This window comes from Capra hircus, chromosome 5, assembly GCF_001704415.2.
Source record: "Capra hircus breed San Clemente chromosome 5, ASM170441v1, whole genome shotgun sequence".
Taxonomy (NCBI): Eukaryota; Metazoa; Chordata; class Mammalia; order Artiodactyla; family Bovidae; genus Capra; species Capra hircus.
This window is the reverse complement of record NC_030812.1, coordinates 28139900-28155493: the sequence shown is the minus strand read 5'-3', so window position 1 is coordinate 28155493 and position 15594 is coordinate 28139900. Positions and strand designations below refer to the sequence as shown.

The following is a 15594-nucleotide window of genomic DNA, read 5'->3' as shown; positions in this document are numbered from 1 at the left end:
TGTATATTCAATTTTATTTGCTTTTCCACATCTGGCTCAATAGTCTCTTAGACTGGTTTTTTCCTTGATGGCCTCAAGTTCTGCTGTCAGTCCCAGAATCATCTTGGGAAGGCCGCTGGACTCAGGAAGATGTTCAGTTGCTGGCAATGGCCTAAAGGGAAAACCGGTTATATCCAGTCAGCAACTTCTGCTCACCTCCTTTCTTTTTTCTTCAGGGCTACTAGTTGAGTATGGCCCTGTACTGGGTTTATGGGGAGTTGTGAGGGTGGGAGGCAGGAAGCTGTTCTTAACTGGGCCAGGACAATTCAGTGCTATAAGCACATACTCGGAACTTAGTGGCAGACCTTGAACTGGTTGTAAGTCAAGGTTAATGCCACAAGACTCCAGAATGTGTTTGAAGGCTGGAGGGCACAGGTGGGATGGTGTGAGGCTCTACCACCAGGTCAGTGTGTACATTCTCACCTAGCACTCAAGCACTGTTTAAGGTGGTAAAACCTCTTGCCAAACGGTAGAACAAATTCTCATGATGCCCTTAGAAAGAACTGGTGGGGGAGAATGTTAGTGCCTATTCCCTTGCCTGGAGTGTGCAGGCCTTTCTGAAGCCATTTTCCCCTTGGCCTTGACTTGGACAGCCGTGATAGGCACCTGGTTCAGGCCTGCTGTTGCCACCTTACTCTAAGTAGTAAACAATATGGTGAAGCCTGCTTAGTAGGTATGCGAAGAGGAACTCAGGATGGCAACACTATCAGGGGAAAGTTCACTAGAGGGGAAGGGAAAGGGGTAAATAACTGTTTGAAGGTGATGAGGAAGATGATGGCTTCTCCTGCCCAGCTTTTGCTCCCTACCCTAGTCAATGCGTGAATCTCCAGGTGACTGTATTTCATCCCATCATTTGAGAGGACTCACATTATTTATCCAAGAGATGTAAGCAGAGACCCGGGTGAAGACTGTGGGCTTCTTGGCGACATTACAGCCCAGGCTGGATACAAAGCTGGTCACACCATGGACAGCATACTGGCCGTTCACCAAGCAGTGAAGGGGGCCCCCAGAATCACCCTGTGGGGAAGAGAAGCAGAGTCCTAAAACTCCAGATCTTTGGATCTTTGGGCTTGTTTCTGCTTACACCCTACCCACCCACATCTCTGTTTATAAATCCCGTACTGTATAAAAGCTCCAATTGAAATCCCTACTTCCTTCGTATCCCCACTTTCTAAACAATTATAGTACTTCTTCCTTTCTTTTGCAGCATGTTTGTCATGTTCTGCCTTGTGTTTTGGTTTCATAATTTGTTTCTAACTCCCACGCTTATCTGTGATCTTCTCGAGACAGGAACTACATCTTGCTGATATTTTCCGCTCTACAATGCTAGCCTAGAACTTTGAATGTCTTAAGTCAATAGCTATTACTGACTTAAATTGAACCTACAGTGGGGGGAAATAGGGTGTTCTAATGATTTACCTACCCCCAGCATTCAGACCAATAGGTCTAATTAGACAGCATTTAGATAACAGGGTAGGTAGTCAAAACATGTTAAACTAAACTGAGGTAAAGAGAAGAGAAAGTGCTGTATTGGGTAGTGGTTACGTGCTTGGGCTCAGAATCGGAAGAATCTGAGTTTACAGATTATGACCTTGATACTCTTTTCCTTACTCAGTTCCCAGATGTCAGTTCTGTGATTCCAGACATAAAATTGGAAGCTATTTCATTGAAGAATCTGACCAGCACAAGAGGGAAGACTTTGAGGTACTATCGTTAGAAGTCCTCCAATGAAACGGCCTAGCCAGATCACCTGACACAGCAGTTCCCTATAGATGAACCCCACCTATGGCTCAGAGGTACCTATCAGCTTGCCACTGTCCTACTCTGAAATAAGAGCAGATGGTCAAGGATGACCAAACATCTAAGAAAGTGTTGGTCGCTCAGTCGTGTCTGACTCTTTGCGACCCCATGGACTGTAGCCCTCCAGGCTCCTCTGTTCATGAGATTCTCCAGGCAAGAATTATGGAGTGGGTTGCCATTTCCTTCTCCAGGGGATCTTCCCAACCCAGGCATCGAACCCGGGTCTCCTGCATTGCAGGCAGACTCTTTACCATCTGGGTCACCAGGGAAGAAAGCCTCAATATAAAAATAAAGATCCTGAGTGAAGTCAGTCAGACACAGAAAGACAAATATCATATGATATCACTTATATGTAGAATCTAAAACAGAAGTAGAGTCACAGATGTAGAAAGCAAACTTATGATTATCAGGGGAGAGAGAAATGGGTGGGGAGGGAAAATAGGGAGATGGGGATTGACATATATACAGTACTATATGTAAAATAGGTAACTAATAAGGACCTACTGTACAGCACAGGGAACTTCTACTCAATATTCTGTAATGGCCCATGTGGGAAAAGAATGAAAAAAGAAGTGAATACATGTATAACTGATTCTACTTTGTGTATACCTAAAACTCACACAACACTGTAAATTACCTATACTCCAATAAAAAAAATTTTTTTAATTAAAAAAATAAAGATCAAAATAAAGAGAAAGAAATAAACCAAAAATGAAGACAACCAAGATTATGCAGGGAGAAGACTACAAACAATAAAACTATATAAGTATTATATCCATGATATAAGAAGAGCAAGCTATTAGAGCATTCAGAAAACAAAAAACCTTTGGAAACATGAATATGATGGTAGAAATGAAATATTAGGCTAGGAGATAGACAAACTATATAGAGAGAAAATAAGAAAATAGGAGAACCAGTTTAGGAGGTGGATTGTGAGTAACAGGAATTCTAGAAACAAAAAATGAAAACGGAGGGGAGGAAATCATCAATAAACAAACATTTTCAGAACCAAAGGTCTGGAGTTTCCAGGATGAAAAAACTCACTATCCCTCAAAATGAATGCAAATAGACCCATACCAAGACACAGAACACCAGGGTCAAGAGAAGATAAAATAGGTCAGTTATAAATTAGTGGAGAGTTTAAGGCTGAACTGGTGATGAGTTGAGTATGTTGTTGGTTGTTGTCTGGTCAATAAGTCTTGTCCAACTCTTTGTGACCCCATGGACTGCAGCACGCCAGACTTCCCTGTCCTTCACTATCTCCCAAAGTTTGCTCAAACTCATGTTGATTGAGTTAGTGATGCCATCCAACCATCTCATCCTCTGTCGTCTTCTTCTCCTTCTGCCCTCAATCTTTCCCAGCATCAGGGTCTTTTCCATTGAGTCAGCTCTTCTCATCAGGTGGCCAAAGTATGGGAGTTTCAGCTTCAGCATCAGTCCTTCCAATGAATATTCAGGGTTGGTTTCCTTTAGGACTGACTGGTTTGATCTTTTTGCTGTCCAAGCGACTCTCAAGTCTTCTTCAGCACCACAATTCAAAAGGATCATTTCTTCGGCGCTCAACCTTCTTTATTGTCCAATTTTCACATCTGTGTGACTACGGCAAAAGTCACAGCTTTGACTATATGGACGTTTGTTAGCAAAGTAATGCCTCTGCTTTTTAATATGCCATCTAGGTTTGTCATAGCTTTTCTTCCAAGGAGCAAGTATCTTTTGATTTCATGGCTGCAGTCACCGTCTGCAGTGATTTTTAAGCACAAGAAAATAAAATCTGCCAGTTTCCAATTTTTTTCTCATCTATTTGCCATGAATATATATTTTATGCAAATTTTAAAAGACAATGATTAACTCTAGGGAAAACAAAATTATTCAGGGAATAGCATTTTACATGATTATAATAAATACTAAATGTTAGTTTAAGAGAAATTATTTAGGGAGGTTGGGGTGGGGATCAGAAAAATTCATGCTTGAAGGGCAAGTATAAATGTGTAAAGGAAGAGAAGTTCCATATCTTGCATAATGCCTGAAGTGAAAAATTAAGTAGCAATATAAGTATACGCTTTTAGAGAGCTGGAGGTAGACATAAAAGAAGTCAACTCAAGAGTTAAAAGTAGTCCCCTCTAGGGAGGGAGAACTCCAGGTCAAAGAAGAAACACATGATTGTTCTTTCCCACTATCAAGCCTCAGAGTTTTATTTGCCACCTTAAACAAAGTCATCATTCAATGAAAACAACAACAACAAAAAAAAAGAACTAGGGAAAGAGACCAAAAGTTCAAATTGGGGCTAATTTTTTTTCTTTTTAAGGAAGTAGCTGTACTCCACCCTAACTATGTTTGGGTTAAGAAGATGGTTATTCTTTTTGTAAAAAGAAAGATATATATTCCTTTAGGTTATTGTACTCAATACAAAACAATTTAAATATCTTCCACCTAAATTCTAATAGGGATTTGAGAGTATTTCTAAACTAGAGGAATGGAAGGTAATTGAATTGTGTACCATATTTCTGTCTTATGCTAATTGACCTGAAAAGAAACAAAAGCTCTGTAGTAAAGGAGGATATGGCTGAGGATTTTAGGGCAGAAGGAAGAGCTAGGAGAGAGCTCAGTGGGAGTGGGTAGATTGAGGTGAGAGGTGTTTAATGAATCCCCTCTGAGGATATCGGCGGGGGACACAGAAATCTGAAACCCCCAAAACCAAGACACAATATTTGGGAAATTCCATTGGGAAGAGACTGTGGAGACACAACGGCCTCAGAGAATATCTGATTTGCAGTGTCAGCCAGAAGGAAAGTACTCTAGTTTTTCAGAGTTCAAGACTTTGAGAGAGAGCAGGGGAAAGTGAATTAAACTCAGAAAGATTAAACCTTAAGAGGTTATAGGTGAGGCTGGCTGGTGAGGAACTGGAAGAATTTAACTTATGTGTTTGTCTTCATTTATTTATTTATTCATTTGGCTGCACTGGGTCTTAGTTGTGACATGTGGAATCTAGTTCTCTGACCAAGGATCGAACCCAGAGCCCCCTGTATTCAGAGCGCTGAGCCTTAGCCACTAAACCACCAGGGAAGTCCCACATCTTTTTTTTTGCCCTAACTTGCAGGTAGGGTTCCCAGGATACAGGACTTTTAGATGTGGACAAAAAAATGTGGCCTGCTGTGTCAGTAAACAAAGTGTTGCCTGCTATTCTGGGAAACAATGAATGTTGCCCACTATCAAGCCACCTGCCCCCGCAGCTGCTTTCCACATCCTGAAGGGATTTCAGGATGGCGAAAAATGATACTGACTCTAGATAGTTACAATGAATATCAAAGGGCTGGTTTCTATGTGCCCAGACTCTTGCATCTTCCCATACAGAGAAAAGCACTGAAACCATTCACTTGAGATGTCTGTTTCTTATTATTGGCAGTAATCTTTGATGGCTGACTGTTTTTTTCCCCCCAGCAAAAATTCTGACATCCCTTGGCTCCTTCCTTACCTCTTTGCAACTGTTCCTCTGAGCTGTCTGAGAGGGTGTCTTCCAGGCTATAATCCTCAGTAAGTTCATCCAATAAAACAAAACTCTTAACTTGTAAGTTGTGTGGTTTCGGGTTTTTTTTTTCAGCTGACCCTGGGGAAGTCCTAGGAAAACTGGGATGAGTTGGTCACCTTACTTTCATAGTACTAAGTGCTCACCAAAAAAACCTTTAATTTTTGATTCTACTATTTCAGCCAGCCTACCAGTCTCCTTCTGGCTTCTCTTCCTCCTCCACCTAGCTTAGAGCTTGCATTTGATCTGCAATACTGTCTTTATGTTTCAATAATGCATGAAAACCCAGCCCTGAACTAATCCATTCCCTACAACTAGATCTTTGAATGGAGTGAATAATTTACCCATATGATTACTTCATGGTCTCTAACCTCAGCCTATCAGCAACATCATGGAGGCCAGTCTTTCTCCATTCATCTTAATTAATCCAAATCCATCCAACCCTTTTACCCCTTCATTTTCCACATTTAATTTGACTCCTAGTTTATGCGTAAATAGAAGCAATTACAGAACACCCACCAAATTTGAGCTACTCAGCCTGCACATTCTTTCATATCCATGCATGTTTCTGTGTCCCTCTTCTATTCAAAGCCAGCTCCACCTGTGTTCTTGGTTCATCTCTTCCTTCCCCTCTGGGATCTTGCTGTGCTGTGCTGTGCTTAGTCGCTCAGTCATGTCCGACTCTTTGCAACTCCATGGACTGTAGCCCGCCAGGCTCCTCTGTCCATGGGGTTCTCTAGGCAAGAATACTAGAGTGGGTTGCCATGCCCTCCTCCAGGGTATCTTCCCGACCCAGGGATTGAACCCATGTCTCCTGCATTGTAGGCAGATTCTTTACCAGCTGAGCTACCCCTGGGGTGGCCCCTGGGGTCCTGCATCATCCATTTATTCCCTTTCTCTGACTCTACAGGATTCTTTCCGCTCTGCCCAGAAATACACTCAGTTTTCTTCGATCTTAAAAGATGCACCCGCTCCACGACTTTCATCCTCCTGAAAGCTACCAGACTTTTAAATTCCTCTTTCATCCAAGATTCTTGAAAGAGTATTCCATGTTTCTTGCTATTTCTTATTGCCTCTTCATGTCTTACCTTTCAGTCAAGCTTCTGTCCTCATCACTCCACTGAAACTGTTCTGGCCATAGTTACCAGTGATCTGTCAACTGCCGAAGAAGCTACTTTCAGTTATGCACTGTGGCTCCTGGCTTCACTGTATGCTATGTGATGACCTGTCAGTATTTCCTGAGGGTTTGTAAAACCCTTATTACTATGGTTTCCTCTTACTTCTTAGATCCTTATGGATCCTTTGTCCTCCACCTATCCCTGAAGCACTCAACTGTTATCACAGTTCTTCCCCCAAATCACTGTTTTATTTCCTTTTTTTCTCATTCTACCACTTTTCCCTGAGGAGTAGGGAGTAGAGGGTGGGAGAGTTTGGGGGATCTCATTTCCTGTTGAACTTATCTCTAGCCCAGTTTTCTCCTCCAGGCTCTACTCTCTTTATATCTGGTTTCTTACCAGTTAAACTACAGCTGAATGTTCCACTGAGATCTCAGACTCAATTTGTCCAGAACCATATTCATCACTTTCCCTCTGAAATCCTAGAAATCTTGTCTCATTGGAGGCTGTAAACCCCTCCCCCAAATCACTTAACTGAGATGCCTGGAAGTCACTGCTGCTCCTCCACCTCCCTCCTCTCCACTGCGCTAACTAACTCGGACCCTCAGATTTCTTGCCTAGATAATTGAAACAGTCTCCTAAGCAGTCTCCCTGCTTCGCTTACCTTATCATCAGAGAGTGATTTTAAAAGGCAAATCTGCTCACGCTGTTCTCCTGTTTAAAACTCTTGAGGGGTTTCCCAGTGCCTAAGATAAAGTGCATGTCCCAAGCATGCTATTTGACTGAAGGCCCAAGTCCTGTGGCTCCTACCCATCTCTAGTGTCATCTCCTGACATTCCCTAGAATGGTAATAGTTTATGTTGCAGCCCAGAGGTCAGCACATTTTTTTTTTGTAAAGAGCCAAAGAGTAAGTATCTCAGGCTTTGCAGGTCATACTGTCCCTCTCGCAACTGTTCATCCCCATGAATGCAGCCATAAACAATGTCATGAACAAGTCTAACTGCATTCCAGGGAAACCTTCTTTTTAAAACAAACATTGAAATTTTATATTTTTCATGTGTCGTAACATATTCTTCCTTTTTAAATTTTTCCCCATCCATTAAAAAAAATATAAAAAACATTCTCAGCTCACGGGCCACATGAAAAACAGAGGCAGCAAGTTGGGTGCTGGAGGCTGTGAGCCCTGAACCGCTGCTATAGCTGAAGGGAATGCCTTATAATTCTCTGTGTGTTCTAGGTTCTTAGCCCATGTCTTTCTTCATGTTCTCTCTCTGAATATTTTTTCCTCTTTTTTCTTGCCTGGCTTTCTGTTTAAACTTCATGACTTCACTACGAACTCTAGCTTCTCAGGGAAGGAAAGTCTTTTCTGACACCAACAGGTAGAGAGGGGAGTATCTGTTTTTTGGATTCCTGTATCACCTTTAGGCATGTCTTTATGATAACACTTAGCCACACTGTAGACGTTCTGTCCCATGTCTGCTCTTTCCATTCCTCCACTAGACTGTGTTTATATTCATCTTTGTATCTTTTGTGTTTTTGATACAAAGATGAATCAAACACAGTGACTAGCATTTAGCAGATAATCAAGAACTTTTATTGGACTGCAGTACCAAATCTGTAAGATGGTGTATTGCTGATTGATCGTGTGTAAATAGAAGATGATTTATACATATATATAATTTTATAATAGTTTATATATATACTATTATAAAGCTATTTAGTGTACTTTCCCCTACCGTATTTACCTGTATATATATTGCTATCAATACTACTGGGTCAAAAGGGTGGTGGTAGAAGAGCTATAAGAAAAATTAGGGTCAGGACTTCCCTGAATGGCTAAGACTCTGCGCTCCCAATGTAGGGGGCCTGGGTTTGATCCCTGGTCAGGGAACTAGATCCCACATACTGCAACTGGGAGTTGACATGCCACAACTAAAGATCCCAGACAGAAGATCTCACCTGTTACAACTAAGACCTGGCTCAGTCAAATAAATAAACAGAATATTTTAAAAAAAAGAAAGAAAGAAAAATTGGGGTTGATGGGAGGGAAGCTACCCTGTACACAGTCACAACCACTAATCCAGGCCTAGCCCTACCGCAGCCATTAAAAGTCTAAGGCACCAATAACTTCTAAAGGACACTCACATATACCAACACAAATTTTAGGCCACATACAAACTTTTGAGGTGAGGGCATCAGGCAGGCAAGATGAATTTTAAGTTTCCTTTCAACTTTGAGATTCCTTGAATACAGACTTATCAGCACAGAATAATTCTCATCCAGACACTAGACTAGAAAGTTGAGTCTGTATTTACGGGTGGGAGTAGGTGTGGAATAGGAGGTGGAGAAAAGGTAGGGGGTGAGAGGCAGAGAAGAGAGGGAGCTGGGGTGAGACTTCTGACACTCTGAGCCTGTGTTCACCTGGCATCCAGCACGAACTCCGTCTCCTCCAGCGCACACCATGGTGGTCTTCACGGTGGAGCCCCAGTAGGAGGAGCTGGAGCAGGTGGCGTAGTCCACGGAGGGCAGGTAAGCCTGCTGCAGGGTCTGGGCCAGCTGCCCATTGGCTGAACAGCACACACAACTTTAGAGGTCAGCCCCAGATGCTATGCAGGGAAAACCTTCCACACCTGGCCAAACTTTCCTAAGCTCTGATGAAAGCTGAGGTCAGGGTAAGCTCCTTTTCTCTGCCATGTCATAGATGTGCTCTTGTTTCTTTTTAGGTGAAAGGTACAGGCACCTTCCTTGACTAGTATTCCCAGATGCCAAACCACTAACTCATGACTACTTTAGTTAAGTAACTAGAATGGTCTTATTGTTAATAACTCATCTGTCTGTCCTGTTTCCTTACACCATAAACCCCATGGAGTAGAACTGGAACTGTGCAGCCTTCTTTCCATTTCTTAAGAACTTGGTGCAGTTTTCCTTTATCTGATTGTGTGTGTGTGTGTGTATCCTTACAACAACACTTTCATGTTATATACAGATCAGGGAATTGAATCACAATGACATTAAGTGAAGCGAGAGCAAAGCTGGATTAGAAGCATGTCTGTCTCAGTCCCAGGTTTTCCCAGTAGACTGTTGCTCACAGCAAGACCTTGCCTCTCCTGCAGAGCTCAGATCCTGCCCAGTGGCTCTCAGCTTTCTGTACCAGGCCTGCTGTCTCTACCCTTGTTAACCATCTCTGCTCATAGCCTCTCCCACCTTTCCGTGTCATCCAGTGACTTTCCCTTCCAGTAATCCTCCCATGATTGACCAGAAGAAGGCTGAGGCCTCCTCTGCCTTGACTTCTTTGGACCTGCAACCACCCCTGGCTCTTTCACTCCAACCCACAGCCCGGTGATTTGTCTATGGAGGTAGCATGATGCTGTAGTGACCACCAAAGTGGGAGCCAAGATATCGGCATTCTGGCCCCAGCTAACCAGGTACTAACTAGTCACTATCTAGTCATGGGACCTTGAACAAAGTCTTTACTTTCTTTGGGCCTCAGTCCTCATATATAAAATGAGAGGCTAGTAAAAAATACTGTCTGAGGTAAGGCCTGATTTTTTTTGTTGCTAAGAGTCTGTGAATCTCTGAATTGACTGTTGCATGGCTTGTTCTTAGGTTGATTTCACGCACCAGTTATTTTATCTCTGGTGGTTCCTCTGGTTCCTGGCCTCCGGCTCTGAACACTTAGGACCACAAAACAAGGGCTGCAGAAACTCAGCTACCTAATCAGTATCCATGTGGGGGATGGATGGTGCCAGTGCAGACAACTTACTCTTAGTTCTGCCCCAGCCTGTGATGTAGCAGGGCGTGTTGTTAGCCAGGATGGTTCCTGACTGTGGCAGAACACCCAGCTGGACATAGCTGTTGAGGGTAGCACTCTGGGCCAGGCGCAGCACGGCAATGTCGTAACTGCGGGTAGAAAGGAGATTGCTTGCTCACAGGACTGGCACTTCCTTCGGCTCAGCATAGGGATAAGCCCTCCCTAAGCTTTGTGTCCCCACAGGATCGGAAACCAGTGACTACGAAGAAGGAGGGGACTCGCCAAGCTTCAAACTTGAGGAATTGCGCATTTGGGGTCTCGGATATTCTATGTGTAACAGCAGCCCCTGCTGGTGAGGTCTTGGCATGGTCACTAGTTCTTATTTGCAGCCCTGGGGAGTGAAGCTCTTTTCTGAGTGGAGGGCTGTGATCTTGGTAGTGGAGGAGAGTTCTCAAATGAGAAAGACATAAGATGCTTTGCAGATATACCCCAGTTACTGGAGCCCAATCCCACTCCCACACTCTATAGACTGGCCACCCTTTTAACCACTTCCTTTCCAAAAGTTTACAGCTCAGTCTTGCTGAAGTTTTCTTACTGTAAGATTCATTTTTAGGAAGTCCGTTTTTGCTAATGGTGGTGGTATAGTAGCTAAGTCGTGTCTGACTCTCACGACCCCACAGACTGTAGCCTGTCAGGCTCTTCTGTTCATGGGATTCTCCAGGCAAGAAAACTGGAGTGGGTTGCCATTTCCTCCTCCAGGGGATCTTTGTGACCCAGGGATGGAACTCAGGTCTCCTGCATTGCAGGCAGATTTTTTACCAACTGAGCTACAAGGAAAGCCTTTTGCTAATGGAGTCTGTGCCATAAAATGAATAATAAATAACAATAGAAACAGGAACATTGAACTCTGCAGAGAAGGAGCTTCAGGGGATCCAATAATGCAGACCAGCCCAGATCAAACAAATCCCAAAGACCTTCAAATGTTCTCAAGCCCTAGTGTGTGCTCAGTCATGTCCAACCCTTTGCAACCCCATGGACTGTAGCCCATCAGGCTCCTCTGTCCATGGGATTTTCCAGGCAAGAATACTGGAGTGGATTGCCATTTCCTCTTCCAGGGGATCCTGCTGACCCAGGGATCGAACCCACATCTCCGGTGTCTCCTGTATTGCAGGCAGATTCTTTACCACTTGAGCCCCTGGGGAAGCCCCCCAACATCTTAATTCTCAAAGTCTTCCTGGATGACTGTGAAGGAAGCCCAGACCCTGTGGCTGGGCAGCTAGCCCTCCACCTCCCAGCCCCAGGCCAGCGCCACCTTGCCCTACCCTGCAGCCACGTTATTGCTGTTCCAGGACGGGTGCACCACGATCTTCTGCACGCTGATGTACTGCTCGGTGCCATCGTTCTGGCTCAGGTTGTGGTCTCCCAGCACCACACGGAAGGTCAGTGTGCTGAAGGGAGAGAGGGAACCCCTGAGTGAGCCTTTTCTTTCTCCTCTCAGAGAAAAGTTGGGAAAGCATCTTCCATCTCATTTTTAGGACAGGAACTCATTTTTTCTGGCCCAGGCAGAGGGAATATGGAAGACCCTGAGAGATGAAGTAACTAGCCCTCTCATCCCCAATTTGCTAACTTGTGGAAGTGACAAAAACTACTATCAGCTTCATTTCCCCAATATCAGAGGCTGAATATCTCATAACTTGGGAGAAGTGTGGTGGGCATAAATGAAAGAATGTCTCTCAGACCACAAAGGGATGTTGAGAGGTATATAAATTTCTAGACCAAGAGTTCTTAAAACATGGTCCCTGGACCAGCAGCATCAGTAGAACCTGGAAACTTGCTAGAAATGCCGATTATCAGGACTCAGCCTGGAGTTTTCTATCAGGAACTCTACTGGGTGGGGCCCAGAAATCTGTGCCTTGTAGGTGATTCTGATACATGCTTAAATTTAAGAATCATTGCTCAAGATAAATATGAAAAAACGGTTACCAATCAGGCATTGACTAGTACTTAAATATTTATCTACTTAATCTTCACAATAATTCTACAAAGTAGGTATTATTACCCCATTAGAGATAAGAGAGTAAGAGCTTAGGGAGCTAAGTAAGCCATCCAAGTTCACATAGCTAGAAGAAGGTGGGACTGGATTTGAACGTGAACTTGTCTGATGCCAGGCTTTGAAAAGTACATAGTTTGTACTTTTCATCTTACTACCTCCCTGCAGGCCCCCAAACTCCTTCTTAAGTCTTGTCCTGAGTGGTCCAGGATACATATTCCTCTAGAAGGACCAGATTCTTCTCCTCCCAGGGGCTCAGAAAAGCTGGCTTGTTTTTCTCACCTATCCACACAGTGAGCAGCTGTCATCACCCAGTTCTGTTTGATGAGGGTGCCGCCACAGGTGTGATACCAGGAACTTCCAGACTTGTACTGGAGGGAAATCTAGACGGGGAGAGAAGAAAAGAGGAATAGGTTGGTGTTTTTAAAAAAAACTTTGTCCCAAACCAAGATCTCCTTAAACTCCTGCCGTCCCTCAAAATATCTGCCAACTATCTGGGCTACACATACAGTGCATTTGGCATCGTTACACTAGGATGTGGCAAAGGGCCAAGAACCCAGGTCCTTCTACCTCGATTGCCTCTTGGGAAGGAAATGTAGCCATGGAATTGCTCTGTCACCTAATTCACAAGCCGAGGTCCCCAGAACTCCCCTCCAGTGTTTTCAAGATACACCCTGGCCCTTCATTCAGCGGATGCTTAGAAACGCCACTGGAGCCTTCGTTTTAATCAGTTCACGCCTCCTCCTTTGGTGGCTCTTATCACACAATAACTCTACTCCTGAAAATGGAGGCTCAAACTTTTGTAAATTGGGTTTAATTCAGAATTAATTGCAGTGATTCCTCTCAAAGTATGGCTATTCACCGGTCAATTTGCCAGTTTTACACAATTAGAATTGCTTAAATCAAAGCCTAGCCCTATTTTGAAAGTGGAAACTCTTTAAACAGCCACATAAACAAGGTGCTCTAGTTGGGGGCAGGGTGTGTTCACATGTGACACACACTGCATGGAGAGGGCTGTGTGTGTGTGTGAAGGTGTGTTGCATCTATGTGAGTCTGGCATACAGTCTTGCTAGTGTGGTCAAAGTGGTATCGCTGGGAGCGTACATGAGGTTTGTGTTTGTGTGTGTGCCTGGGAAAGTGAGTGTGGTTAGTGTTTTTGCATTTAGAGAAAAACTTCTTTTGCATTTAGGAAAAAACTCCTAAGCCTGGTCCCATTCGTCTTCAACATCTACAATCCAGGCAGCTGGAGAACTTCCTGTAGATAAGGATATGCACATATATACATAACAATGTATATCAGGGCACAAGCAACTCTTATTTCATTGGCAGTCTGGGCTGTGCAGGAACACCCACCTGAGAGGGCCAAGAATTCTTCGAGACCGCAGTCCCTCCAACTACCCGGGCGTTGGTTTCTGGAAAGTCCTGGGTGCCGTGTCCTTTGTGGAGCAGAAGAAAAGTGAGTGATGACTAAGCGTGGGGTCAGCTCAGGGTGGGAGGGCGGGAGGCAGTTGTGCTTTGTCTGCAAACTCACAGTTCCTCCCAGCAAATGAGGGGCCCAGCTGTGAGTTCTCTGGGTCCCTTTTGAAAGCAGGGAAGTCCAAGTGCCTTCTGCTTCCCCTACGTGTCCCCAGAGCTCTGACCCATTTCACACAGCCACCAGGACCCAGTGGTCTCAGCCTCGCTCAGGGTCTCTACCCCTCACCTCACCCCCACCTGCCCGCACACAGAGCTTTAGCTGGAGTCCCCAGGGGGGAAAGCAGTACGCACGCCCTGATGCGCCTGCTGAGGATGTCTTCCTGTCCTCGGGGATGATGGGGGAGTCTGGGGCCTGGAAGAGGCTCCTCTCTGCGTCAGGAACCTGTCAGCCAGGGGTCCCTGACCTTTTCTATCACGAGCTCCAGGAGAGTAAAGGTTTTGCTAGACACACAGGCAGTCTCCTGCTTGCCCCAGGATAAGACCTGGGCTCAGTGAGAGCTTTCGGACCCTCCTGCTCTACCTCCCTCCCTACAGATCTCCGGCCAGATGACCCACTCACCATAAAGGACGAGCGAGGCGAACACCAGCAAGTGCAGCATGTTGCCAGCGAGTAGACCACTGCCCCCTTGCCATGAACCAAGCCCTCTTTATACTCCTCTTATCAGCAGCTTTGCTGACCTTCTTCCTGCCAACTGGCAGGGCTGTTGGTGAAAGGCAGGGAAAATCACAGGTGACATGGAAACACAAATGAAAAGATTTCTTTTTAGGTAAACTAATTTATCTATGATCAAAGACAGAACAAGGCCAGGGCTGAATTAATCATCTGCTTTCAGTTGAAAAGCATCCAACAAACTCTTTACCAGAAATAAGATGGAAAGACAGGACTGGCTTTTCCTTTGGGGTGCTCCCCTCCTAACCTGCCACTGCCTCACTGCCCTCTGGGGCACTGTAAGTGCAGAGACCTACCCCGTGCACCAGAAGGTGGAGGCAAACAGGGCTGGAAGGTCAGCAGAAAGAAGGAAGAGACAGCAGCATCTCCCTGCCCAAAGAAGGAGATGGGTCATTCCCCCAGGACACAGACAGAGGTATAAATGCAGGGCGACAAAAGCAGAGTAGATGCAGTGGAGAGAATTATTATTTTTTTAAGAACAATGTATACTTCCAAATGTTTGTTTATTATTCATTTTTTTAAAGGTGTGATTGTGGTGGCAATGGTATCAAATTGTTAATGGTATTTAGTTTCCATTGGGTGTATTTTACTTTATGCATTTATTTTTCTCTCTGGCTGCCCCTTGGCATATGGAACTTTCTCAACCAGGGATGGAATCTGTGCCAGCTCCAATGGAGCAAGGCGTCTTAACCACTGGACCACCAGGGAAGTTCAGTGGAGAGACTTCTGATGGAGGACGGTATTAGGAAGCAGGTTAGGGGAAACTCATATGGATAGCAGATGAAAGAGCTCTCAGAGAAGGAGGGTATGGGGTGGGTGAGAAGAGAGAGCCTTCAGGATAGGAAGCTAGTCTTCCGGCTATGAGGGTGGGGGCAGAGGATCGGGAGTTTCAGGACAGGTGTGTCCTGCAGGAGATGAGAGAGGCTCTGCTCATCAGAGTCAGGAGAGGAAGAAGGAGGGAGGTGCAGAGTGCCTGGTCGTGGGTGGCAAACTCTGGGTTGGGAGGTTCCTGAATGAGCACTGGGGGTGGAGCTGTGATTTAGGCAGAGAGAAGCCAGGAATGGTGCCACAGTGATGTGCACAGAGGAAGCCACAATGGTGTGATCACTCACCTGGAGCCAGACATCCTGGAATGTGAAGTCAAGTGGGCCTTAGGAAGCATCACTACAA

General features: G+C 44.8%; 1 protein-coding gene across 1 annotated transcript; it reads right to left on the bottom strand.

The window, feature by feature from the left end:
* On the bottom strand, positions 1–14450 carry CELA1 (chymotrypsin like elastase family member 1). The gene is made up of 8 exons (XM_005679949.3): positions 14314–14450; positions 13632–13714; positions 12561–12661; positions 11551–11676; positions 10241–10377; positions 8899–9044; positions 907–1056; positions 1–151 (listed from the first exon to the last, which is right to left on the bottom strand). The coding sequence occupies exons 1-8, from the start codon at positions 14351–14353 to the stop codon at positions 134–136; spliced, it is 801 nt and encodes a 266-aa protein (XP_005680006.1). The 5' UTR covers positions 14354–14450; the 3' UTR covers positions 1–133.